The 26,172-nt window shown below is 49.6% G+C and overlaps 2 protein-coding genes across 2 annotated transcripts; both read right to left on the reverse strand.

Moving 5' to 3' along the window:
- Positions 1–411: 411 nt before the first annotated feature.
- LOC119110362 (GPALPP motifs-containing protein 1) lies at positions 412–10,891 on the reverse strand. The gene is made up of 5 exons (XM_037234156.1): positions 10,823–10,891; positions 4,167–4,716; positions 2,821–3,000; positions 2,081–2,215; positions 412–1,167 (listed from the first exon to the last, which is right to left on the reverse strand). Exons 2-5 carry the CDS (start codon positions 4,569–4,571, stop codon positions 1,012–1,014), a joined length of 876 nt encoding a protein of 291 aa, XP_037090051.1. The 5' UTR covers positions 4,572–4,716; positions 10,823–10,891; the 3' UTR covers positions 412–1,011.
- An 11,585-nt stretch (positions 10,892–22,476) lies between these two features.
- LOC119110322 (elongation factor 1-beta) lies at positions 22,477–25,497 on the reverse strand. Its single transcript, XM_037234098.1, has 3 exons — positions 25,322–25,497; positions 23,097–23,500; positions 22,477–22,715 (listed from the first exon to the last, which is right to left on the reverse strand). The coding sequence occupies exons 1-3, from the start codon at positions 25,399–25,401 to the stop codon at positions 22,561–22,563; spliced, it is 639 nt and encodes a 212-aa protein (XP_037089993.1). The 5' UTR covers positions 25,402–25,497; the 3' UTR covers positions 22,477–22,560.
- Between the last annotated feature and the right edge of the window lie 675 nt (positions 25,498–26,172).

Below are 26,172 nucleotides of genomic sequence, written 5' to 3' on the forward strand. Positions count from 1 at the left end.
ACCTGTCGTGCGAAAAGCGATAATTTCATGAACGCCGTAATTCGGCCGGTGAAGTCGAAAACCTGGTGTTTTGTGGATTCCTCTGTTCAGAAATTGAGATGTTATGGTATGGAATAAGCATTAAAAACAGTTTCTTAAGGCGTCTAGATCCCTCTGAGAGACCGCCAGGTCCTTGCTGACCTTCAGTGAGACCCCTGCATTAGAAAGTGGGTTAGGTCTAATGCGAGGCGTGAGTCAGCGCGAACCAGAATAACCATGCATCGAAACAAGTAAGGCGGACGAAAGCAAATTGACTGTTTGGCGCAGAACCGTAACAACGTAAGCCGGCGTATCGAGCAAAAGTAAGCCAGCGGAGACCACTCCACCACGGATTCAAACATAGAGAGACCGGACGCACAGTCGCATTCTACGTGTATTGTAATATTGTCGAGACAAAACATGATCACATACATTTGATATGCTTCACTCGTAGCAACCTACCAACATCATCGTATGACGCATAACGCGGGCTAGCGCCGTAGCGTCCATTATCCACTGAAATGATACACATGGCAGCAAACACTTTAATGTCAGGCAGTCCATGTTTGAATAGTGAAAATGAGAAAAATATTTAGTCGAAACGCAGCCCGAGCCAGATGGCAGATGTGCAAAAACCTTGCAAACATTCCGCACAAACGCCAAGGCAAAACCAGCCTTAGATGAAACACAGCATACTTCAGGACCGCTGTACCACACCAGCACAGCATGTGTTGAGGCACTGAATGCATTTAACAATCCAATACATGGCACGACTTATACCGCGCCGGTCCTTACAACACCCCTTTGATGTGTCAGGGCATCTTGCATGGAAGAGGGCGCTTGGCACGGTACACATCGCCCAGCACGGCATTATGCAAACAGAGCCACCACAGCAAACTCGGCAGGCCGGGCTCGGTTCGGCGCGCGGCGCAGCTGGCGCCAACCAATCCCCGTGTCGAAGACGCGCCGCCCAAATCAGGTCCGCCGCCGGCGCTACAGGAACTTCTGCGCGCCAGCGCCGAACATATCGGCGGCGCCGCGCGAGCGCTTGATGGCGGCGGCGCGCTGCGACTCGTCGAAACGGTTGGTGCCGAGGTCGCGGTCCCGGTCGAACTCTTGGCGCCGCTTCGAAGTGTCTCCCGCCTCCTTCTGCGTGGCGCAGGCGGGGTGGGGAGGGTCAGACCGCACGACAAGCTGGGGGGGGGGGGGGGGGAGGGGAGGGAGAAGGAGCGTGCTGAGCAGCAGGCGGGGAGGTCTCGTTCTTAAAAAGGGGACGTGACAAAGGGCGTTACGTGCCCCTTTGAGGGCGCCAGCGCCTGCAGAAGCCACATTAGCGCTGTGAGGTCACAACGCAACCGGGTCTGAAGCCCGAGGCCCCCATGTGGGAGCGGAGGGCGAAACCCACGTGTCCAGGCCCCACGCGGGGGAGCCAAACCGAGTCCCAGGCGTTGGAGGGGACCGTCACCAGTTTGGATCAGGCTGCAAACCGCAGCCGAGGCGCAGGTAAATAATTCGGCAAATAATTCGACAAAATAATTCGGTAGATAATTCGGCACAGAATTCGGGGCTCGCGCTGCTGGGGCAGCGTGGTGTGATGAAGATGGGGAGCCTTTCAAGGAACTGAGCATAGGAAATACTGGGTTGTGACAAATAATATATTATTACGACTAAGTCACGACTAAGTGGAATGGCTGAATGGCAGTAACCAGCAGCAGTAGGTAAGAAGTTGACATACAAGAAAATGCGAATGACTAAGAATTGAGTCAGTGACCAAACGCCAAATGGCGTGTGAATGTTTTGACAAGTATCCATTAAAGCGCCGACAGTGAACGTTAAATGCGCTTTTATTTGCTTCCACGGCAAAGATGTTACCCAAAGTGTTTTTGCTACTGGTAACAAAGTACGAAATATGCAAGCACACAGCACAAGTACCGCATGCAGAGAAATGTGTCGAAATAAAGGTGTATTTTTTGGCGAAAACCTACATAACATTTCACGAATAATTATTCATATGCAACTAAGATGCAGGTCCTACCCGTAAGTGAATGCACAAGAAACTCACCTTTCCCTGCTTGACCTTCTTCTGGTGAAGGTCGAGCAGCGAGTCCTTCCTGCTGGCCTGCAGAGACTCAGCCACCTCGGCCATGCGCTCATCCCGCCGTCTTGTGGCCAGGTCCACCACAGCCTCCGCCCTTTTCTGCTGGCGGGTGGGGCGCAGGGTCAGAGAGGTAGACCGGGGTCATCCCTGCACCGCCGTCGCCGTCCTACTCTGCTGATCACGAGTGCAGATTCAACTCAGCTCAGCTCAGCAGGCTCAGCGCGAAGAAGTTCGCTAAATGGTTAGAGTAGACAATCTCATCTCCCTTCAGAGCCTTGAAGTATTACGTGAACCATCACAAGTAAGGAAGGTTGCATTACAAGCCAAGCAGGTTAGGGATAGCAAAAAAAGGAAAAGCCAGAAACGCGGTGTAAGTTCCCGTGCAATCGGGTTTAGACATGTGTTTTAAGTGCATGTTGTTGCCAGCCAACCGCGGGAGCCCGCGATCAGGATCGGTTTAGCGTGTGAGTTCCAAATGACAACATCTTACACATTACAGTTGCATTACAAGTTAGTTGCTGCTTATTCTATGCTAATGCAGGCCAAAAACAAATCGTACAGCAGCTCAGATACCATTCAAACAGGGACGCCTTCAGGGACCCCTTCAGTTCGCTGCTAAAGCCTGGATCGCACACGTTAAACCCCATCAGCACGTCCAGCAGTCTCAGCTGCGCTGGCCGTGCACCGGTTTCCGTTCTCCAGACCTTGCTAGTGGCGGCAGGGCGCGGTTTTTGGTCGGAGGCCACCTCAGTCCAGGCGCTGGTGTCGCCCCGCTCCGGCGCGGCACTGCGGCGAAACTGGCGCGGGCCGAGGCCGAACTCGCCGGCGCGCTCCGGCGGCAGCTCCAGCATCCACTCCTCGCGTACCAGCTCCACCGGCCGACCCTGCGGCCAGAGGTCACAGGCTTTACACAGAGGACACCGGTTGGATGGTCCACGGGCCGAAGGCCACGGTCGTCACACAGCGAACAACAGGCAGACACGGCCCGCACAAACACGGCACCAGCTCCGTCAGCCGGCCCTGGAACACGACTGCTTTCACACGGCAGATGCCTGGTTGATATCCCCCAGAGGGAGATCACCCCAGACATCCACAGACATCACTGCGGCGTCGAGGCGGCATCTGAACAGTCCACGTGTCCCCTGTGTAACACCCGTATTCGTACGAGAGTTAAACAGATTCGCAGCATGAGCATCTTAAGAATTCAGTTTTGCTCTTAGATGTAGAACTGCATGGATAAGATCAACCCACATTCATAATAAAACAGCTATATAAGCCTTGCCTTTCTTCCAACAGTTTCAATCATGTCCTGCCAGTTAAAGGGCGTGTTCCACATTTATATAGGGGTTTGAACTGAACCAGCTCTCCTGGAGAACTTTCAATGCATTTCACAGCCCTGCCCTTCCAAAAACCTAAGCCCATCTACTTTCTGAGCTACACGGCCGCGAAAATAAGGAGAGTATTCTGGGAAGGGTATTCCAAGGTGACCTTGGCATTCATCACGTCATCATAACGTCGTTGAAACACTGCCATTTCATATTTCATGTGACGACCAAGGCCGAGAAAAATATCATGCTCGATTTTTTTTTCTTATCCAGCATTCGTGAGCATGGTTTCCAGATATAATGGCCTTCAATTGGTTCTCAACCAATGTTGTGCAAGGCAAGATGACGCAATCAAACAATGACGCATCGAGGAGCATATTTGCTCAACAGAGAAATTATGGTGGCTAGAACAGTCTTTCCTACTTAAAAGTGTACGAATAGTTATAAGTCAGCTTATTTCAACATCTCTGATGCTTGTTTTAATATCTTCAAACATGAAAGCAAAGAACCATGAATTGAATCTAGGCTACACCTTGACACTGCGTTAAGATCCGAAATATCCCTGCTACAAACACGGGACCCTGGGAAGGCTGTGCGCCCCAAGATATACTCAAACATGATACCATAACTATGTCATTAAACATGAGTCTGCCTGTGAAGGTGGCATACATACTGCAGCATGTTGCCAATTGAACACCAACCTGGAGCCCACATTGCCAGCTTACCAGAGCGTCCAGCTTGTCCTTCATGCTGCTGGCGCGTCGCTCCACTTCGTCGGCCGCGTACTGGCCGAGATCCGCGCTGGCCGCTGGAGGCAGCGGCCCGATGATGTCATCCTCGTCCTCTTCGTCCTCGGCGGGCGGCGGCAGTCCTCCGGGTGGCAGCGCCGGACCCTTGACCGCAGGACCCGCCGGCGCGCGCCGCACGAATCCGGGTGGCAGCGCCGGCCCGTAGGCATCCTCGTCGCTCGAGCTGTCTGGGTCAGAGTGGGTAGGCCGGTCCGCAGCCGCCGACCCGCCCGGGTCCGGCCGGCTGGGGCCGATGGGAGGCCGGTCTGCCGCGACCGACCCGCCCGGGTCCGGCCGGCTGGGGCCGATAGGAGGAGGGTCTGACTGGCGTCGAGCCCTCATTGATGGCGGCAGGATGGGACCGTAGCAATCATCATCAGAGGCTTCCTCGGAGCTGGCACGCCCTACCCGGGGCTCAGCCACATCACAGGCCTTCCGCATTGATGGTGGCAGGGTTGGTCCATAGCAGTTGTCATCTGACATGACTCTGATGGAAACAAAGGAGGTGATGCCAGCATATCTCAGATAATCAGTCCTTAGTGCCCAAGCATTGACAATGGAGAGAAGATGCTCATGGTGCATAAATCTCTAGGCTGGGCATTGTAACTTAACTTTGGAATGAGGCCCAAGCCTAAGAAAGTCTTAAGGAATGCCATAATTTGGATGAGTTTCATTGTGCATGTGGCCTTGAAAGCAAAAGCATGGCATAGCACACTGTCTGACATTGAGCCATCAAATGCAACAAACCTGTCCTATTCCAAACTGCTTGTGTAATTAACTAATACTGAAATCAGCAGCACTGCAATTGACTTATAACTCATTTATAATAAAGATATGTGGGTAATTTTTTACTTGGGTACCTGTATGGCCGACGCAGGGAAGAGCTACGCTAGCTGCAGGGTTTCGAGTATTGTCGTGCGGGGCAAAAGCTGTGAGTCATCAGCTAACATTGTGACGTCACTGAAAATGGTTTTGCATCGATCGGGATCGGGGTTCTTTCGGGCCGACTGAAGGCCATAAAGCTTTTGCTTGTGATATGGTGTCACTGGTATTCGGCTGGGTATGTGACGTCACTGGTCGTGAGTGTGTAAGGCTCTTTTGGGTCCACTGAATGCCGTAATGCATCAGCTGGCCATGTGTCGTCACTGGTATTCGATTGAACATCAGGCGCGGCCGGCCTCGTTCCATCTTTACTTTTCGTACCTGTCTGCTGCAAGCATTTGCGTGCCGCATAAAGGTTTGACCGAATTGCCCCAATGTGTGACGTCCCTAATCATCACTTCATACGAGTGCACTTAGGCCTCACGACCACGGTGTGTCGTGGTCCGCAAAGTATCACCGGATAGCGTGACGTCACTGATATTCGAATAAAAACTGGGCGCAACAGGCCGTGCTTCATTTTTACCTTTGTACTTGTCTACTGCAAGCATTGGCGTGCTGGATGAAAGCTGCCGAACCACCTGAGTGTGTGACATCACTGGCCATGAGTTCCAACGGTGCTTTTCGGCCAACTGAAGACCACAAGGTGTCAGCTAACGACGTCACTGCTATACGACTGTAAGACGTCAATGGCCGTGGGTTTCCACGGGCCCTATAGGACCGACGAAATGCCGTTAGGCATCAGCTGGCGATATGACGTCACTGGTATTTGGCTGAACATCAGGCAACAGGTCATGCTCCATTTATACCTTTCGTACATGTCTGCTGCAAGTATTGGCGGATTTTCTGTGCGGCCAACTGAAGACCATAAAGCATCAGCTAACGATGTGACGTCGCTGGCACTCGACTGTGCGTGTCGCTGGTCATGAGGTTTTACGGCCTCTTTTGGGGCGACGAAAGGTCATACGGCAATGACTGAAGATGTGACGTCACTGGTATTCGAATGAACTTTGGGCGCGACAGACCATGTTCCACCTTTATCTTTGGTACCTGTCCATTGCAAGCATTGCCGTGGAAGGCTCTGCCAAATTACCTGAGTGCGTACGTCACTGACCATTAATTTGCACACTCTGTTGAGCCTACTATAGGCCACAAGGCATCAGCTGACGATATGATGTCACTGGGTTTCGACTAGACATCATGCGCAACAGGCCATGCTCCATCTAAGCCATGTTTCGTCTGTACCTTTCGCACCCATCTACTGCAAGTATTCGCGCGACACAGGGGCTCTGCCGAATTACCTGAGCGTGTGGTGTAACTAGTTATGAGTCAACGCGGGTTTACTCTGGCTGACTGAGGGACATCAAGCATCAGCTGACGATATGACGTCACTGGTATTCGACTAAACTTCAGGCGCGACAGGCCATGTTCCATTTTGACCTTTCGTACCTGTCTCTTGGAAGTATGGGCGTGCTGAATGAAGGCTCTGTCGAGTCTCCTGAGTAAGTAGCGTCACTGGTCAAGAGCTTTTTACGGGACCTTTTGTACCCCCAAACGGTATAATGCATCAGGTGATGATATGACGTCACTGGTGTCCGACTTAACATCAGGCGCGACAGGCCATGTTCTATCTTTACCTTTCGTACCCGTCTATTACAAGTATTGACGTGCTGAATGAAGGCTCTGTCGAGTCTCTTGGGTGTGTAACGTTACTGGTCATGAGTTTTTTCTGGCTCCTTGGAACCCTCTATAGGGAAAAATGCATCAGTTGACGACATGATGTCAATGGTGTTCGACTTAACATGAGGCGTAACAGGTCATGTTCCATCTTTGCCTTTCGTACCTGTAAAGTATTGGTGTGTTAAATGATGGCTCTGCCGAGTCACCTGAGTGTGCGACGTCACTGGTCATGAATTTTTACCAACTATTTTTGGCTGAGCGAAAGCCATAAGGCATCAGCGAACGAAATGACGTCACTGGTAATCCACTGAGTGTGTGACGTCACTGGTCATGAGCTTTTACGGGCCTTTTTTGGCCGAGTTCAGGTCATTAGGCATCAGATAACGTTATGGCGTCACTTGTATTCGAATTAACATCAGTTGCAATAAGCCATGTTTCATCTTTACCTTTCGCACCTGCCTACTGCAAGTATTCGTGCGCTACAAAAAGGCTCTGTCGATTCGCCTGAGCGTGTGGTGTAACTGGCCATGAGTTTGTGCAGGTTTACTCGGGCTGACTGACGGACATCAAGCATCAGCTGACGATATGACGTCACTGGTAATCGACTAAACTCCAGACGAATCATCTGAGTGGGTGACGTCGCTGGTCATGAGTTCATACGGATTCACTTGGGCCGCCCAAGGCCACAAAGCAACACCTCCCGTGAAGCATCACAGGATGATATGTCGTCACTGTTATTCGACTTAACATCAGGTCCAACATGCCACGTACTTTCTTTACCTTTTGTACGTGTTTATTAAAGGTATTGACGTGCTGAATGAAGGCTCCGTCGAATCTCCTGAGTGTGTGACGTCACTGGTCACTAGTTTTTTACGGGCTCCTTTGAACCCATTTTAGGTTATAATGCATCAGCTGACGACATGACGTTACTGGTGCTCGACTAAACATCAGGCGCAACAGGTCATGCTCCATATTTGCCTTTCGTACCTGGCTGCTGCAAATATTCGCGTGCTATATGAAGGCTCCGCCGAATCACCTGAGTATGTGACGTCACTGATCATCAGTTGGTAGGAGGTCACTTGGCCACCTACGGCTACGGAGTTCCGCAGCAGAGGTGGGAGATGCACCATAGTTAAGCACACTAATTTTATTGTGCGCACCATTAAGTAACAACTTCAAACGCAACGGGCTGTTTCAACGACTAAAATTTTGAACAAACGTAAACACAAAACAAAGGTGATCCCAGCCCACAAACCGACGTATATGCAAAGCTATTCCGCCCGACATCACAGGATGCGCCCCTGAGCAGCTACGGTCCGGAATGCCCTGATGGCTAAATAATAATCAAGGGCGCCGCCTAGCGGCCATAAGTCTGGGCCACAGCCCGAATATCAGTGACGTCATATGGTCAGGTGATGCTTGATGTCCTTCAGTCAGCCCGAGTAAGCCCGCGTAAACTCATGACCAGTTACACCACATGCTCAGGTGATTCGGCAGAGCCTTTATGTAGCGCGCGAATACTTGCAGTATAGAGGTGCGAAAGGCAAAGATGGAACATGACCTGTTGCGCCTGAGATTAAGTCAAATACCAGTGATGTCATATCGTCAACTGATGTCTTGTACCCTATAGGTACAAAAAAGCAGCCCGTAAAGAACTCATGACCAGTGACATTACACACTCAGGAGATTTCACAGAGCTTTCCTTAAGCATGTCAATGCTTACAATAGACAGGTACGAAAGGTAAAGACGAACATGGCCTGTCGCGCCTGGTGTTAAGTTGAATACCAGTGACGTCACATCGCCAGATGATGCTTGATGTCCTTCAGTCAGCCCGGGTAAACCCGCGTAAACTCATAACCAGTCACACCACACGCTCAGGTGATTGGGCAGAGCCTTTATGTGGCGCGCGAATACTTGCAGTAGATAGGTGCGGAAGGTAAAGATGAAACATGACATATTGTATCTGATGCTTAATTGAATACCAGTGACGTCATATCGTTACCTGATGCCTAATGGCCTTAAGTCGGCCCAAAAAGGCGCGGGAAAACTCATGACCAATGGCGTCACACACTTAGTGGATTACCAGTGACGACATATCGTTAGATGATGCCTAATGGCTTTCCCGGCCAACAATAGCCTGTAAAAACTCATGATGACGCACTCAGGTGATTCGGCAGAGCCATCATTAGGCTCGCCAATACTTTAACAGGTGCGAAAGGCAAGGATGGAACATGACATGTTGTGCCTGATGCTAAGTCGAACACCAGTGACATCATATCGTCAACTGAAGCATTATACCATATAGGGGGTTGAAAAGAGCCCGTAAGAACTCTTAACCAATGATGTGATATAACACGCGAATGCTTGCGGTAGACAGGTACGAAAGGTAAAGATGGAACATGGCCTGTTGCGCCTGATGTTGAGTCGAATACCAGTGACGTCATATCATCCCGCGATGCTTTACAGGATATGATGCTTTGTTGCATTGGGCTGCCCAAGTGAACCTGTATAAACTCATGACCAGTGACGTCACGCACTCAGATGGTTCAGCATCACCTTGATATAGCACGCGAATGCTTGCAGTAAACAGGTACGAAAGGCAAAGATAGAGCATGGCCTGTTGCGCATGACACCTAGACGAAAACCGGTGACGTCATATGGTCAGCTGATGTGGTATGGCTTACAGTGGGTTCAAAACAGTCTATGCAAATTAATGGTTAGTGACGTTACACACTCAGGTAATTCGGCAGACCCTTCCTTCGGCATTTAAATACTTGCAATGGACAGGTACCAAAGGTAAAGATGGAGCATGGCCATGGCCGCCTGAATTGTATTCGGATACCAGTGACGGCACATCTTCAGTTAATGTAGTATGACCTTTCGTCGGCCCAAAAGAGGCCGTAAAATCTGATCACAAGTGACATCACACACAGTCGAATGCCAGTGACGTCACATCATTAGGCTATGCTTTACGGCCCTCAGTTGGCCCCCAAAGATCCATAAAAATGCATGACCAGTGACGTCACACACTCACGTGATTTGGTAGCTTTTATTCATCACGCCAGTGCTTGCAGTAGACAGGTACGAAGCTAAAAATGAACCTTGACCTGTTGCGACCAATATTTAGACGAATATCAGTGACGTCACGATACCCAGTGATATTTCACGGAACATGATACACCGCGGCCATGGGGTCTAAGTGCACTCGTATCAAGTGGTGATTGGTGACGTCACACATTCAGGTGATTCGGTCAAGCTTTTATTCGGCACGCAAATGCTTGCAGCAGACAGGTACGAAAGGTAAAGATGGAATAAGGCCCGTTGCGCCTGATGTTTCATTGAATACCAGCGACGACATATCGTCAGGTGATGCTTTACGGCATTCATTGCACCCAAAAGAGCCCTAAAGCCTCACAGCCAGTGACGTCACATATCCAGTCGAATACCAGTGACATCATATCGCTAGCAAATGCCTTGTAGCCTTCAGTCGGCCCAAAAGAACCCAGATCGATGCAAACCCATTTTCAGTGACGTCACTACGTCGGCTGATACCTAACAGCATTTCTTCATCATGGCAGTACAGGAACCCTGCAGCCAGCGTAGCTCTCTCCCCACCGTCGGCAATACAGGTACCCAAGTAAAAAAAAGCCGATATGTGATGTTCATTATTACCATACTCTTGTTGCTGTCAACATAAGGATTTTAGAATGCACTCAGCTACTAAGGCTATATGCCATGGCCTACCTCCCACCTCTCTTTTGCAAAGTCTGTCTCTGTCTAATAATGTACTGCTGGTATCTGAGATATTACCACGTTTTTCAGCATGGTATCAACATTAACAGTGCAGCAATAGGGTTTCAAAGTTGTCAGGGCCAAGGGTAACATTATACAGTCAATGTCTGGCAGGAATCATCAATAATGCTTGTCTGCATATCATACTTAAGTGCTGTAGCACTTTGAGAATATGAAAAAGGTACGAAAACCTCATCTTATGATGAGATGTGTTCTTTCTTATGATAAATACTCAACTTACTATCAGGCTATACTCCGCACGACCCGCCAGTGGCTGCCGGGAAATATTCATCCCGTTCATGTGAACCACTGAACGCTATTGGATAGACAGCGGCTCCAAAAGAAACGAGAGCGCAGCAAATGTATCGAATATACGATTCATTTGATTTTAGGTGTAACTTTAATTTTTATCATAACTATGTTAAGTAGCGATTTCCGCTGTACCTTGCAAAAGGCAAAAATAATATTATTTCAAGGTATCAAAAATTGAAGATCCTTAAAACACGGTGTCTCCCCTGCATATTCCCATAGCGCCTGACACAAATAAGGTTCGTTTATTCGTCAAACTTCTTCAGCACTGTTCTACATTTTGTTTACGGCTCTTGACTAACACGGGATCTGTCGCGGGTTCGGGGCCGCGGTCCGGTGGTGTGCTGTAAGTCAGTAGCGGCTGAGTCTGTTGGCACACAAAGTAGCGTACTTTCAAGGCGGCTTTTCCTCAGTGTTATGACCGTGTTTAATTTGTACATTTACAACCGTGATGGTGTCCTTATTTATTATCAGGAGTGGTCAAGGAAAAAACCTATGACGATGTCCCTCGATGAGGTGAGTTTATTACTTTTCATACTACGCCCCATGGAATTCCTGATATAGTTTTAGGTCTGGCTTCACTTAAAGCATGCACTGTTGTTCTGGCTGCTGATCATGATAGTGAGTCTTGTATGATGATGATGATTTGGGGTTTGAGGGCGCATCGACTGCTGAAGGTCATGCAGCGCCCAAAGTGAGTCTTGTAGGTATATGCATGCATTGAAGGGGATTTGGAACCAAATGTGGCTTACTAGGGTTTCCAGGATTGCAACTTGATAATGAGTGGATAGGCATGATGCACTCTAAAAAATCAAGCTGACTGGTATACAATGGCATTGTGCATTGATAGTGTTTTGTTTTAATTGCAGATCATTCAGTTCATGAAATGATCAGCTCATCACTGTTTTCAGGAGGCACGCCTGTTATATGGGATGCTCTTCTCCCTGAAATCATTCTCCAACCGCATATCACCACTAGATGTCCAAGATGGAGTCCAATCTTTCATGACCAACAAGTATAAGATGACACTCTATGAGACACCTACCTCACTGAAATTTGTTTGCAACACTGATTGCAATGCTCCTGGTGTGCATGAACTGCTGCAAAAGCTTTACAGTCAGGTAAGAAGGCTGTTGAGTATTTTTCCAGAAGCTACTCCTAGACTCATTATATCTTCAGAAATGTTATATGAAATAGTGCATTATGCTCAGATATAAGATATCACACTTTATTTTGAACTAACCCTGGAAACATATGTGCCCATGTTCAGGGCAGTGTAGTGATGGCACCAAACAGTGCTATTTATATAATAGGGCATACTTGGCAAGTGGCGTGAAATTGAATAGTCAGTGATTGGGAAGTAAAATAGGTTGATCAGGGTTTGGCATCTCCACATGCAATAAAGTCAGGCAGTGTGAGTGTGACCCTGAATGTATCTGCTCTTGGTTGGTTTGAACCTATGATCATCTTAGTGGACTTAATAATGGTGCCAGGGGGAGGGGAGTGCCTTCAGATGGCCTGCTGGTGATGTCACTGTTGGGGGTCACCATCAGGCCCATGTATTACTGGGAGGGAGGAACCAGCCTCATGAAATCAAAGGGGATCTGTAAAATTGAAGATGGCTCCACCTCATTAGTGAGCAGTTGACATGTTTTTGCCATGGAGATGTTGGGCTGGACCCATCCATACCCAGAGGACCATGTTGGCCTTGGTGGTAGCTATCACATAGTGCTTTGTGGTCAGGAGGACCATATTTGTGGGGATTTTGTTGATGCATCACAGTGTGGGGAAAATGTGTTCAGACAATAGAGAAAATGAATGAGTCAGCTGTCTCAGACCTAGAGTCAGCTCTGAAATTTTGTCAAGTTTGCTGAAGTCAGTCAGATTCACTGATATTTTGGTGGTGGGGGACAGGTGTGGAATCAGCTTCAACTAGCAGGTCAAGTGAGACCAGAATGGGAATAACCCTCTGCATTGTGGGTCAGAGTCAGGTTTGCTGTTCAACTAGAGTCAAGTAGTAGTCTGTCAGAAGCATGGGATGCTAAAAAGCAGGACAATTTGGTGTGACTCAGATGGTGCAAGGACGGAACGGTCTGCGGGAAGCTCACTCAAACCAGACAGAGACAAACATTGGCTTACTTAATGTAGCATTAATGGATATTTTGTTTGTGAGCATAACAGGAGCATAACAAGAGCGATAATAGGAGCGCGCGCCAGGCAACGCCACTGATGATAGCTGCACATTGTAAGGATGGGGAGTCTGTATTGTGAACGGAGAATGGTGTTGCAACGGCTGGATGCTGCGGAATGGCAATAAGCTAGAAGCCAGAGAAGCACTGTAGGGATGATTTAACCTTCAGAACGGCCCCCGAGCCCTTCAGCAGACTCACCATCACTCCCCGAGTGTTGTTCAGACAGTGGGGCGGTTAAGTTGCGCATGAGAGGGTGGCGAAACTGATAAGCTGTTTGAAGTTTAAGTTACTTGCGTCGTTTCAGGTGTACGTTGAGTACGTCATCAGGAACCCAGCCTGCCAACCAGCAGCGCCCATCAACAGTGAACTCTTCAAAGCCAAGCTTGACGAAACAGTGAAAAGGTCGCCAGCCTTCGCGTCAAAAGTGTCTTAGCCTGTAAGAAGCACCAAATATGTTTGATGTGTTGTCCCGTTTAATATGCTCCGTGGATCGTCGCAGATAAAGTTGCCTCGGACATTACAAGAAACACCTGGAAGGTTTCAAGTTCGCTGTCGAGACGGACAGAGAATGTGACCTGGTAACCGGCTCGGGATGGGCCTAGCGTGAGGTCTAGTGGACTTCTCGGACGTTGTGGGTATGGAACCACTACGTCCTCGCTTTGAAAACGGTAAAAACGCTCTGGCAATCGCTGCCAGACGTTTCAGGCCGCATTTTTCTGTGAGCTCTTGAGAAACGTATTGTGTGATTAGGTGGCGAATGGCCATATTTCAGCAGGTAAAAATAAAAATAAAATGAGATGCCCAAGCAAAGGAAAATGAGAATATGAAATCCGCCAGCCATGTCCCGAATTCGCGGGTCAGTGGTCGCTGGGCCTTATCCAATGTTTACGGGTATATTATATATATATATATATATATATATATATATATATATATATATATATATATATATGCATGTGTAGTAAAAATGTACATTATATTAACAAGGTGGCATACCCGCCATCCATATTGAAATAACCAACAAGCTGTTTGCTCTGCTTATACTTTGTGATCACTGAAAATGCTGATGGAAGTGTGCGGAAAAGGACGTGTGTGTGTGGGTGTGGGGGTGGGTGTGGGTGTGTGTGCGCGCGCGCGCGCGCGTGCGTGCGTGCGTGCGTACGTGCGTGTGTGCGTGTGTATTGGACAAGATGCCTGATCAGTCTGCTGGACAGTCACCATTAACACACGCCCAGGTGGCCGGTTGAATGCCCTTCGCTCAGGTGGGGGTCAGGTTAACCCCCCCCCCCCCCCCGAGATCTGGAAAACATAGATAGTGAGGTACACCAAATTCACATGGTGAGTTGGCGTGTGTGTGAACTCAGTTATGACAAAATTTGAGCTTCTTATGTCATGACCTTGGGGTAAAATAAGGCCAAATTCCACAGTGCCCCAGGCCTCATGCAACCGCCGTGCAGCCATTTACATATTCTATACGAAGGGCCACTGAGGTCATTGACCTTGACTGACGTCCATCAGATAAAGATGACCGAATACTTGCGAGATTGCTCCTATCTTGCCACACAAGTAAGCGTCACAGATTACACTTGGCAGTATGCCCCTGAAAAAAAAATGTTGACCTGGATCATTTTGGGCCAATGACCTACTGTGACGGTTAAGAAGTCCATGGGTTATGTCCGTTGCGTTCTCTGTCGTTAATGAATTCGAAATGAGCCCCCCCCCCCCCCCCCCCGTGAGGCACTACCTTTCCGTGGTGGGGGGGGGGGGATTGCGTGCCCCAATGATCCTGCGGGCGATTGAGGAGGCTTGTAAAGCGCCCCTTCCGGCCAAAGAGGAGGGGCCAGACATAACGTGCCTCCCGCAAAACGTGACTCGTTCAGAGTAGGGATTAGCAACCCCTCGGCCTCAGCTTTTCAGTCTTGTCTGGGTCTCGCCGTACCCTGTTGGATCCGCAGGTAGCGATGAAGGGATCCTGGTCACTGAGGGAGTTGCGCTGCGGGTCAGTCGGGGTAGCTTACCAACACGCGGCTTTGGCCCGAATTTGTGATCCCGCGGATGCCTCGTGAAGTCTCCACACGAGGAAACCGGCTGGTCGGGCGTCGTGTTTTCGTGACGCTTGGAAGCAGGCAGGTCATGTGACTGGTGTTGAGGGGAGCTGCCGGGTGCAGTGTCTGCCTCCTGACATCATTAAGGGACCGTATCTCGGTTTGTTACCAGGGTGCCTGGTTAGCCCTTGCGAACCGAGGCACTGGCGCCCGCAGACTCGTGCCCGGTGGCTCTCGCAGCAACTCTTTTGGCACACTGGTCTGCGTATAGCGTGCTGGTAGCCCTGGCGGCTCCTCTGTTAGAAGTGGACCGTCCCCGTGTTGGGCTCCGTGGTGGGCGGGGAATCAGCGCGCCGAATATAAACACACACCTATGGACGCTTTATCATCAACCAACCCCCCAAACCCCGACTGTCGCCCTGTACCACTACCCCAGTTTCTGGTCGTAAGATCCGCCAAAGTAGATGACCAAGGAAGGACAGTGCCGCTCCGACTAAACCCATTTCAGCGCCAACAAGCATTTTCAAAGATCGGGACGCCCAAGGATGTCTTTTCGTATGCGGACGGAGGCATAGAAGTGCATCTAACAGACGAACGTGAGATCCAGCGCATGCTTAAAATGACCACACTTACCTGCAAAGTACGAGGACAGGGAGAGGTTAGGGTGCCCGTATCGGTGCACCCTCACCCCTCTAAGAACTACTCCAAGGGTGTCATTACTTGCCGGGGCATTCGCGGTGTGAGTGATGAGGATGTTGCTGAGGGTTTGTGTGAGGAAGGGGTGACGGCAGCGAGACTTATCAAGAGGAGAGAGAGAGGAGAGCTGACCGATACTGATTCAGTTATTCTGACGTTTTGCTCTGCGGGAGTGCCAGATGGGGTCCGCGTGAGATATCAGTCGGTTCCTGTTAGGGTCTATGTACCCGATCCAGTCCGATGCTACCGATGCCAGACGTATGGTCACTTCACGGACAAGTGCTGGAAAGAAGTTAGATGCGGAAGGTGTGCGGAAATAGGTCACCAACACTCTGAGTGTAAATCAGAAACCGTGAAATGCGTCAACTGTGGTCAGGGTCACGTGGCGTCATATCGCAGCTGTCAGTCCTTGTCGGCGAAAGCTGTCCTGAACATCAAAGTGAAGGAAGGAGTCTCGTTTCGGGAGGCCCAACGCCGATACAACGATGCGACCACCACAAGGACATACAAAGACGCCCTTACCAATCCGGCAAGAAATTTAGCCCAAGTAACACCCGCAGCCAAGGAGGTATTGAAACTGAGTGGACTCGATGATTTCAAAGGCATGACTGTAGGTGAGTTTGTACAGCTGATACTAAGCACACTTGTATCAAATGGCTCTGCTGCTACGTCGTACCGGAAGTTGGATCCTCCGGAAAATAATGCACCTGCGGCATTGGCCGCCGCTAGAGGAGCTCAGCCTATGGGGCTGGAACCCCCTGGTGGAGCTGCCAGAGAGCCCGGGGCTGGGTTGCGACCCGGGAACGAGGGATGGACCACGGTCCAGCGAGGCTGTGGACTTCGCCCCCCCCCCCCCCCCCCCATCATCGCACCCGGCCCAGCCCGTGCTGAAGACGCGCCCTCCCGTGCTCCATCTCCCCCTCCATCCATACCAGCTACGGCGGGATCTGTCGTCGCTGGCACAGGGGCGCTACGAGAGCTGACCCCCTCTGGCTCCCCAGCTAGTGGCCCTGCCGGAAGCGCCGGTCCCCCCGGCTCACGGGAATCGGACAAGGTTCGGCATCCCCCAGTCGTCGCTCCCTTCCGAAGCCGCCGTTCTGAAACTGTTGTTCGTCCGGGTTCTCTGGACCTTGGCCCTGCAAGGTGCGCCGTCAGGTCGGCGTCTGCACAGCGGACGGGGGGCCGGCTCCCGCTGTCGACTCCGCCCCACTCACCGGGAGGGTCAATGGATCCGCCTCCTATCCCTCCACCTGGAGAAGGGGTTTCGGGTCGGCCTACCCTGCAGTCCCCGGTGGCGGGTCGTGCAACAAAGCGTGCCCCTCCTTGGCCGACACTCTGAGGAGGGTGGGAGTCCCAAAACTCGGCCAAGGGCCGGCTTACCTCCACTGAAGTAGAGCGTCGCCAGGGAGATTTGTTTAGTGCAAAATCCTAGGTGAACGCTTAAAGCAGATGTAAGCTGTACCGATGGATCTCAACCGTACACCCCACATACAAGTATACCTAGCATGCCACTGACGTTCTTACAATGGAACATGCGTGGCTTGAGGGCCAACATGTCGGACCTACACACACTCTTATCTCAACGTATCCCGGTTGTGGCATGCTTACAAGAAACAAAGGTATCTGATGACACTCACATTAACATCAAATGTTACAGCATCTTTCGGAAAGACGTGAGAACTGACACGATCGCCCATGGTGGGGTGGCGGTTTTAGTTCATCACAGTATATCGTGTTCTCCTGTAAGTCTTAACACTGACCTTCAAGCTGTTGCTGTCGTCGTCGACCTTGGGTCGCTGAGACTGACTGTTCTATCTACCTCCCTCCTGCTGAGGAAGTACCGGATTCGACACTACAGTCCATCTTCGATCAGCTTCCATCGTCGTTCTTGTTGCTGGGTGACTTCAACTCCCATGGCCCTTCGTGGGGCTGCAGTCACACAAGCCGCCGAGGCCGACATCTTGAGCGTTTGCTGAATACAAATAATCTTTGTGTTGTTAACACCGGCCGGCATACCCATATATCTCTGCCGTCCAGCACTACTTCAGCGATAGATCTTTCTATCTGCTCCTCGTCCCTTTTCTGTCGGTTGTCTTGGTTCGTTGAGAGCACTACATGTGGGAGCGACCATTTCCCAACATGGCTTGGGATAAATGCTGGACACCCAGGCAGGATGCCTTCCTGCTGGGACTTTCGACGTGCTAACTGGCAAAGGTTTACTGAAGAGTGCCATATTAGAGTGCAGCCGACCGAGGACGACAATGCAACGCCTCTTACACAACAAGTGACATCCACAATTGTTGACACTGCAAGGTCTTGCATTCCCTTGACATCACCTGAGCCGCGCAGGATCCCTGTTCCCTGGTGGTCAGAGGACTGCAAGGCGGCAATTCTTAACCGGTAGCGGGCGTTCAGGGTTTTTAAGCGTTCTGCAACGACCAACGACCTCATCGCTTTTAAAAAGGCCAAAGCATTTGCGAAACGCACAATACGCGAGGCAAAGCGTACATCATGGAGGGAATATGTAAATGGTTTAAATCGTCACACCCCACTGAGTGCAGTGTGGAAGCGGGTTAGTCGCATTTCCGGTAGGAGCGTCTCCACTGCAGTTCCGGTGTCGAAAGTGGCGGGAATCACGATATTAAACACAGAAAGTTTCCAACAAAATAGGTCTCGCATTTGCAGAAAGGTACCGACATGGAACAGACGACCCACGCTTTATTCGTTACAAGGAACAAAGTGAGAAGACGGCAATCAATTTTAGAATTCCTGACTCGGAGATTTATGAGTACAACCAACCACTCACTGTCATGGAGCTCTGCACTGCTCTTAAGAGAGCTAAGAGTGTGTCGCCTGGATTGGATAAAGTCCACAATGATATGCTGAATCACCTAAAGAAGGAGTCCCTCCATGCCTTACTCTCACTTTTCAACTACATATGGTTGCAAGATGACTTCCCGGAGTCGTGGCGGGAGGCCATTATAGTCCCGATACAGAAGCCCGGAAAGCATGGTTCCGACCCACTGCACTACCGCCCAATTTTGCTGACTTCATCCCTATGCAAAGTGCTAGAGAGGGTGATGAATGATCGTCTCATGTGGTACCTTGAAACTCACGGCTGTCTTTCCAAAGTGCAATGCGGGTTTCGGAAGAACCGATGCACTGTTGACCACTTAACGATCTTAGACACAGCTATACGACAGTCTTTTAAACAAAGACGTCAGACGATAGCAGTCTTCTTTGACATTGAGCGGGCTTATGATACCACCTGGCGCTATGGCATTCTAAGCAAAGTACACAAGTGTGGACTCCGAGGTCACATGGCACTCTTCATTAAAAACTTTTTGCGTCGTCGATTCTTTCGCGTCCGAGTGGGTGGCATGCTATCTGATCGCTATGAACAAGAGAACGGTGTTCCTTAAGGGAGCGTCCTTAGCGTAACCCTGTTTGCGCTCATGATCGATGATATTGCCGACTGTCTGCCACCTACCATTAGTCGGTCACTGTTCGTGGACGACTTTGCCATCTGGCGTGCAGCATCCACAACAGCGTCTGCTGAAAGGCAGCCTCAGTTATGCCTGATTCGACTAACTGAGTGGAGCCTAAAGAATGGCTTCAAAATTTTGACCACCAAGACTAAGTGTATGCACTTCTGCTCACGGATTAGAGGCTGTAGAGGCCCGGAGTTGCGACTGTATAATGCCGCTATCCCAGTTTGTAACGACATTTGTTTCCCGGGCCTCACGTTTGACCGTCGGCTCACGTTTAAGCAACACTTTAAGATGGTTAAGACCAAGCGTCTCAAGCGCATGAACCTCATGAAAGTAATGTGTCGTATGACCTTTGGAGCCGATAGAAGCACCCTGTTGAACTTGTATAGGGCCTTAATTCGACCAGTCATCGATTATGCTAGCCTGTCTACGATAGTGCTCCTACATCTTCAAAGCAGGTTTTGGGCACAATCCACCATGCATCTGTTCGTATAGCCACTGGGGCGTTTCGTACGACCCGAACAAGAAACTTGCTGGTGGAAGCGGATGAACCGTCTTTGCCTCCTAGGAGGCAACGGCTTTCTTTGAATTACGCTATAAAGGTTTCACAATTTCCGGATCACCCTGCCTTTAATTTCATCTTCTCTCGGACGTTAATCCGTTCTTTCTTGAGAGGGCGGCCCACGTCAGCGCGGCCGATGTGTCTGCGCGTCCGGGACTGGTTGGACGGGGCAGATATTACGCTGGATGACGTTGCCCCGCACACTCTTCGGGACCCAGCTCCGTGGAGACGTCTGAGTCTTAAGTATGATTTGGAACTTTGTCAGCATTTTAAAAATGGCACTTCACCACGAGAGTTTCTCACGTATTCGCTGAAACAGATCTCACAATACGCGAACTCATTACAAATATTTACCGATGGGTCCAAGGGCTCAACAGGAACGGGTTGCGCATTTCTTTGCGGTGACCATACCGTAAGTCTATGCATCCCGCAGCACCTATCAGTTTTTTCCTCAGAACTGTTTGCTATTTTAGCAACGCTTCAGTACGTTGCTTGTTGTCCTGAAAGAGATGTAGTCATTTTGACCGACTCGCGTAGTGCACTTTCATCATTAGACCCGACGGCGATGTCGCGTGACCACTCATTTTTGACGCGCTCAATCTGGGAGGAACTGGAATGGCTGAACAACACTTCCTGCCGTATCACATTTATGTGGATCCCCAGCAACATAGGAATAATGGGAAATGAAAAAGCCGACGCCGCAGCTTTCGCTGCGGCGTGTGAAAGAAACCCAATACCAATTTATGTACCCGCTCGAGATCTGAGGTCAGTCATTTCCAAATACGTCCGCAATACGCGGCAATACATGTTCGACCAACATCTTAACGCTTCCAGGGAAACCAAGCCCCAACTGGGTGATTGGGAATCCTCCCATCGCCGAAGCCGCTCCCAGGAAGTCACCCTTTGTAGGCTTCGGTTGGGTCATACATATGTAACACACTCGTTTTATTTGACGCGCAGGGATGTGCCACGGTGTGATAGATGTGGGGACCGGTTGTCCGTAGAGCATGTCCTCGTCTCATGCCGGCGCCTCGAGACGGAAAGGCGGCGATTTTTCCCTCCAGCGCCCCTTCATCGGTTACTCGGTCGAGACCCATGCGGTGAACTTGGAGACATACTCGCATTTTTAGCACACATTGACTTTGACCTTGTTTTCACTCACCCCTCAGTGTAGGTGCGCCAGTGATACTACCTGTTGTTAGGTTGACGACATACTTATCGCGTCGTCGCAGAGGTAGATAACCGTCATCGAGTGGGTGCAAAATGGCCCTGATGCCGACGCGCCCTTAAAAACCAAATCACCACGAAGTCGAAATTAGCTCCATAAACTACCTCGTAAAACCAAGTTCTTGAGTAAAAAGCAGATTAGTTTTGACCTCAGTCCGACCTGCATATTTGACCCTGTCAATGAAATTGATTATCATTCTAAATCCAATTTCTGCATTCCCCAAGATCTTAGATAAGTATGGCTTCGTCTAACACCCCGTTCTTGCATCACGTTGAACGACTACCTAGAAATTTCCTTTGCTGACAGCAATGGCCTGACTTGGCGGCGAGAGGTCAGCGACCTTACACGCCACATCTGATTACGTACATCAAGCGATCCGCTTTCAACTCTACAGCCGTGCAAAGTTTGGCGTGGCTACACCGGACCGTTCGGAAATCATCCTTGAAAAACCTTCCGCGGTGTCAATTTGAACCCCCCCCCCCCCCCCTTAAGCGCGTATTAAGGCCGAAAAACGCGTGGCATGCCGGAGGTCGCTTCCACACTTTGGAAGTCCGCACTGTCAGATCACCACGAAAGAAAACCCTCCACTGTCCGGTATCATGCGGTGAAAAAGGCGGCAGTGGAGAATTCGGCGACTTTTGGTTGATGGTCAAACTGAATGGCGATGGGCTACGTTTTATGTTGCACCCATTCCCAGACTCCATGTAGGTTCAAGCTTTTGGGGTCGATCGTCGTGAGACCCCCGAATGACAAGTGTCACTCTAAAGCGACAAACCATCGCTGATTATCAGGTGACCATGGATAAGGTCTGGCTGCGTGCGAGGCAGTGCTCCCCTCGCTTGGTGGCGGAACGACGCTCCGAACTGAATGCGAATGCCACCACACGTCCAAGGGCGTTCGCTCATCCGTTAATTAACATCAATGAGCCACGAAGTTGTAGCTTACTTTCGTCCTAGGAATGGCAGCGCGAAAATGAACAAACCCAAACGCGCAAACCCCTGATGCGCAAACCCCTGACCAAAACGAACGCAAACCCCTGACCGGAAGAGTTCGCTTGCGAAAATTAGTTGCTATTCGGTTATGCAACGACGCTTTCAGATGATTCAATTTCCCAGTATCCGCATCTAGTCAGCCGGCTGCCGACGAGAAAGCGAGCTGCTACGCAAGTGGTGAGGATAAACGTTCTACCCTAGTTTCCCGCGGTCGCCGGCAAGGCCCCGAAACCTAAATTGCCATCATCTTCGTGAGGAGTCATCCCCCTCCGCTAGTCGATTCGGCCATGCCCTGCAGCTCTACACACCAATGTCGCAACACCATCCTTTTCGAAGACGACTAAATATAAATTGCAACGGCGCACGGGTCAAACACAACACACGCTGTAAAATGCGTTTATATTTCAAAACAATAAACAGCGGATGACTTTTGGAAAGCGGCCATCGGGACGAGCCGTCACTGGTTAGATCTTGTTGAAGGCAGCGATATCGACGGACTGGACGAACTCTTCGTTCTCCTCGATCTTCTCGGTGAGCTCCTCGATTGACACCTTGTCGTCCTCAACGGTGCACATGATGGTGAGCTTCTTGATGCCGAAGGCCAGTGGAACCAGTTTGCCTGTAACACAGGAAATTTGACACTGTCTACCATATGAGCATCTTCAAGGAATGTTACACACGAATAGTTCAGTTGCTCCAACGCAAAAAAACGTGCACGGCTAAAGGAGAAAGCTTCCACGGAACCGGTGTAATGCCCTCCTCGCTGGAGATTTAGCATATAATACTCATTCAAATGTGTACCCTGCATGTCTTAATATATAACCAGGCCTGTGTTGGGTGAGCTCGCATCTGTAAATCGAAATGCGGTTCCATTTCTGCTAGTGTTCCTAACCCAGTGCTTGTCGAAAAAAGGGCGTCTCGGGGAGGGTGCACTACTTCACTAAACACATACGCACACCCGGCGCAGACGACCGCGAGGATCTCTCTACAGGTCACATACCGGCTCCCCAGACAAGGCCGTCCATGCTGATCTTGCGGACCTCCGCCTCCATGGCTTTCATGTCGGTTTCGTCATCCCATGGCTTCACATCTAGCAGCACAGAGGACTTGGCGATGATGGCCGTCTTCTTGGCCTTCTTGGCGTTGTAGGCTGACACGCGCTCCGCCTTGATGCGCTCCTTCTCCGCCTCATCCTCATCATCCGAGCCGAACAGGTCCACGTCGTCGTCGTCGTCGTCGGCCGCAGCGGCCGGCGCGGCACCGGAAGCGCTGCCCGGGAACTTGGAGCGCTCACTGCCGTAAGAGCTGATCTGGGTGTACCAGCGCAGCAGATGCGGCAGGCCGGCCGGCGGCGCGCCCTTCATGGCCTCGAACGCGGCGGTGTCCTCCTGCGATGGGCTGTACCTGGGGGAGCAACCAACAGCAGGTGTGGATGTGTGCACCTGAATACAGTCAGCACAGGCTGAGACATCCTGCAGCCTGAATGATCACCATCAGCTTGTCATGTGGCTCAGGTTACTGTGTGACTCCCAATAGATCAGTAGCTCAGAACATGTGACAGCTTTAGTAAATGCCTGATTAACTCAGCTGACAAGAGTGAGTTTCAGTTGTGTTTTGCCTCTGGGTTTAAGCTCACTTTTAATCATCCCTGAGATAGCCCACAGTCAGTGGCAGCAGCCAAGCTGAGGAAAAGAGATTTAGGGCAAGAAGGATCATGCAAAGCACATCAATGCAAAAAGGGAGTACTCCACATTTGTATGGGGTTTTGAACTGAAATAGTCATCTTGAAGATCACTGAGTGCAGTTTACAGTCCTGTCCTTCTAAAGACCTAAACCCCTCTAGTTACTGAGCTATATGCCTGCAGACATTCAGACTTTTCTATTTAGCTATTCCAAGGTCACCCAGGGCAATGATGAGGATGCAATAACATCAGCATGTCATTCAAATCCCATCAATCCACTGGACATGCAGCCATCAAGCCTAAGAAAAGTATAATTGTCCAGTCATCTGCCTGCCAGTTTCAGTGACTAAGCCATTTTGAACATACACTGACATCTTTTCACCATTTTCACATAAAATGGCACAGCTCCCATGTAGCTCCAACATCAAAATCCTGAGAAATAAAAATGAACTTAATGTAATGGCCTGCCCAACCTGGCCCAAACCTTTTGAAGTGGGAGACTAATAGAATCCAACCCAGCTGAGCCTCATCCAGCACAATCCAAATTAATAGCCTATAGGCAGTAACCTATACTTAAGGGGATCCAGTGGCACAACAGTACATACACAGCTTAAACCACAACATAAATGGGCATCAGCACAGTGCTTCATGACCATGGATGCTGTATGCTGCTGCAGGCAACATAGCCCCCAATCTGGAAGCAGACTAAAGGTTAAGGAGGAAGTTACTTAGTTGACACACATTATTTAAATATGACATCTAAAAATAAAAAATCTGTTAATATTAATTAATACATTAAGCTATATGCAATAAGAGTAATAAAGTGCTTCCATAACAGACTAACCACTATACATCATTTCAATTTATATCATAGTGACTTTAGCTATTGAGATCATGGGGGAAATTATTTGATACCAAACAAATAGTAACCAGTTGGACATAAGCTGCAAAGAAATACATATTGCACTGAGCATGACTGGCACAGTAGAGGAATCACTGCACTGATTTTAGAGGACACACACTAAACCTACATGCTTAAAAATTGGTGCATGGTTAGCATTAACTTCAGCATAAATAGCACCAATATTTCAAGGGTTACTGATATTAAGAAGGATTTTGGGGGGAAACATCACCCAGCATATCCCTTGGAGAAAACATGTAAGAATCTAGCAAAACTTGGGCTGAACCAAAATGCACAAAGGCACATCTCTCAGTACACTGCCAACATATAAACATCTAGCAACATGTAAGACTGGAGATTCACACACAATGGCAATAACTGCCTATATTATTGGCCTGGATCAACTTTTACCCTCTAATGTCTGTAACAGTTTAACCAGCATATTACTGCACCAGCATCTGCAATAGTTCCATTCTCAACCGAAAGCATGTGGTGAATAAGAGATTATTTGTTTCCGCTAGAAGCAAACATTTACCCAAAAGCGGGCGGTTGATAAACAGTGAGTAAAAAGGACGTAAAAGCGAGCAGCTGCCATGACCGGTAGTCAAAAACGGCGCAGAGGACAGCGAAACGTATACCCACCCTACGATGTAGCTTTTGTCGGCAAGGTAGCCATTAAGTTTCTCGAGAGCAGCGGTAGTTTTCAAGTCGCCGAACTGCATTGTTACCAATAAGGATTGGTGAAAATATCCTCAAATGACACGTAGCGGACAGGGCCACCCACGCGGACAGAAACCGGCGTTCGTAAAGGGCAGAGCAAGGTTGGCCGAATTGCATTTCGCTTTCGTGTTTCAATGCTAAAGTGTTCAATAAGATATGGAAGCTATGGAGCTCGGTTCTCACCAAGTTTTTCGGGCCGAAAAACTTGGTGGGAACTGGGCGCACGAAACGGGCGGGCGTTTGGAGCGCACGAAAACTGAAATCGTCCACTGTTTTCTTACCAGCATTGTTTCCATCTGTATATTGAATGGTGGCTGCTTGTTTAAAGTGCGTGCTTGAGTCATACACTACAGCCCACTTCCAAGCCAATTTTCTTGCAGGCTAGAAATACTGTCGTCAAGTTGGCATCAGACTCACATTCAGACTCACATTAAAGAGGTAATCATGATAAAGGAAGGATCACAGTGAGAAGGTGGATTCCTTAGATTGTGTCCAAAATTCCTGCGCTGGTAGAAATTGACCTCCTGATAATGATCAACACAAATGTTGGACGGGTACGCTGTATCAGAAAATCTATAAGCCACTACACTATCGGCATCCTGGGGTTAGAACAGCAGGCAAGATTAGACATGACATGAAATAATATGATAATATGAGCATCAGGGTGTGTCATCGATGGGTGAATATCTTGGAGTCAAATGAGACAAAGTTTTTCCTTGGCACAGGGATTCATAATAAACTTTCAGCTTAGCCACACACACCAATACTGATTT

This window comes from Pollicipes pollicipes, unplaced genomic scaffold (assembly GCF_011947565.3).
Source record: "Pollicipes pollicipes isolate AB1234 unplaced genomic scaffold, Ppol_2.1 Scaffold_7231;HRSCAF=8579_pilon_pilon_pilon, whole genome shotgun sequence".
NCBI lineage: Eukaryota > Metazoa > Arthropoda > Thecostraca > Pollicipedomorpha > Pollicipedidae > Pollicipes > Pollicipes pollicipes.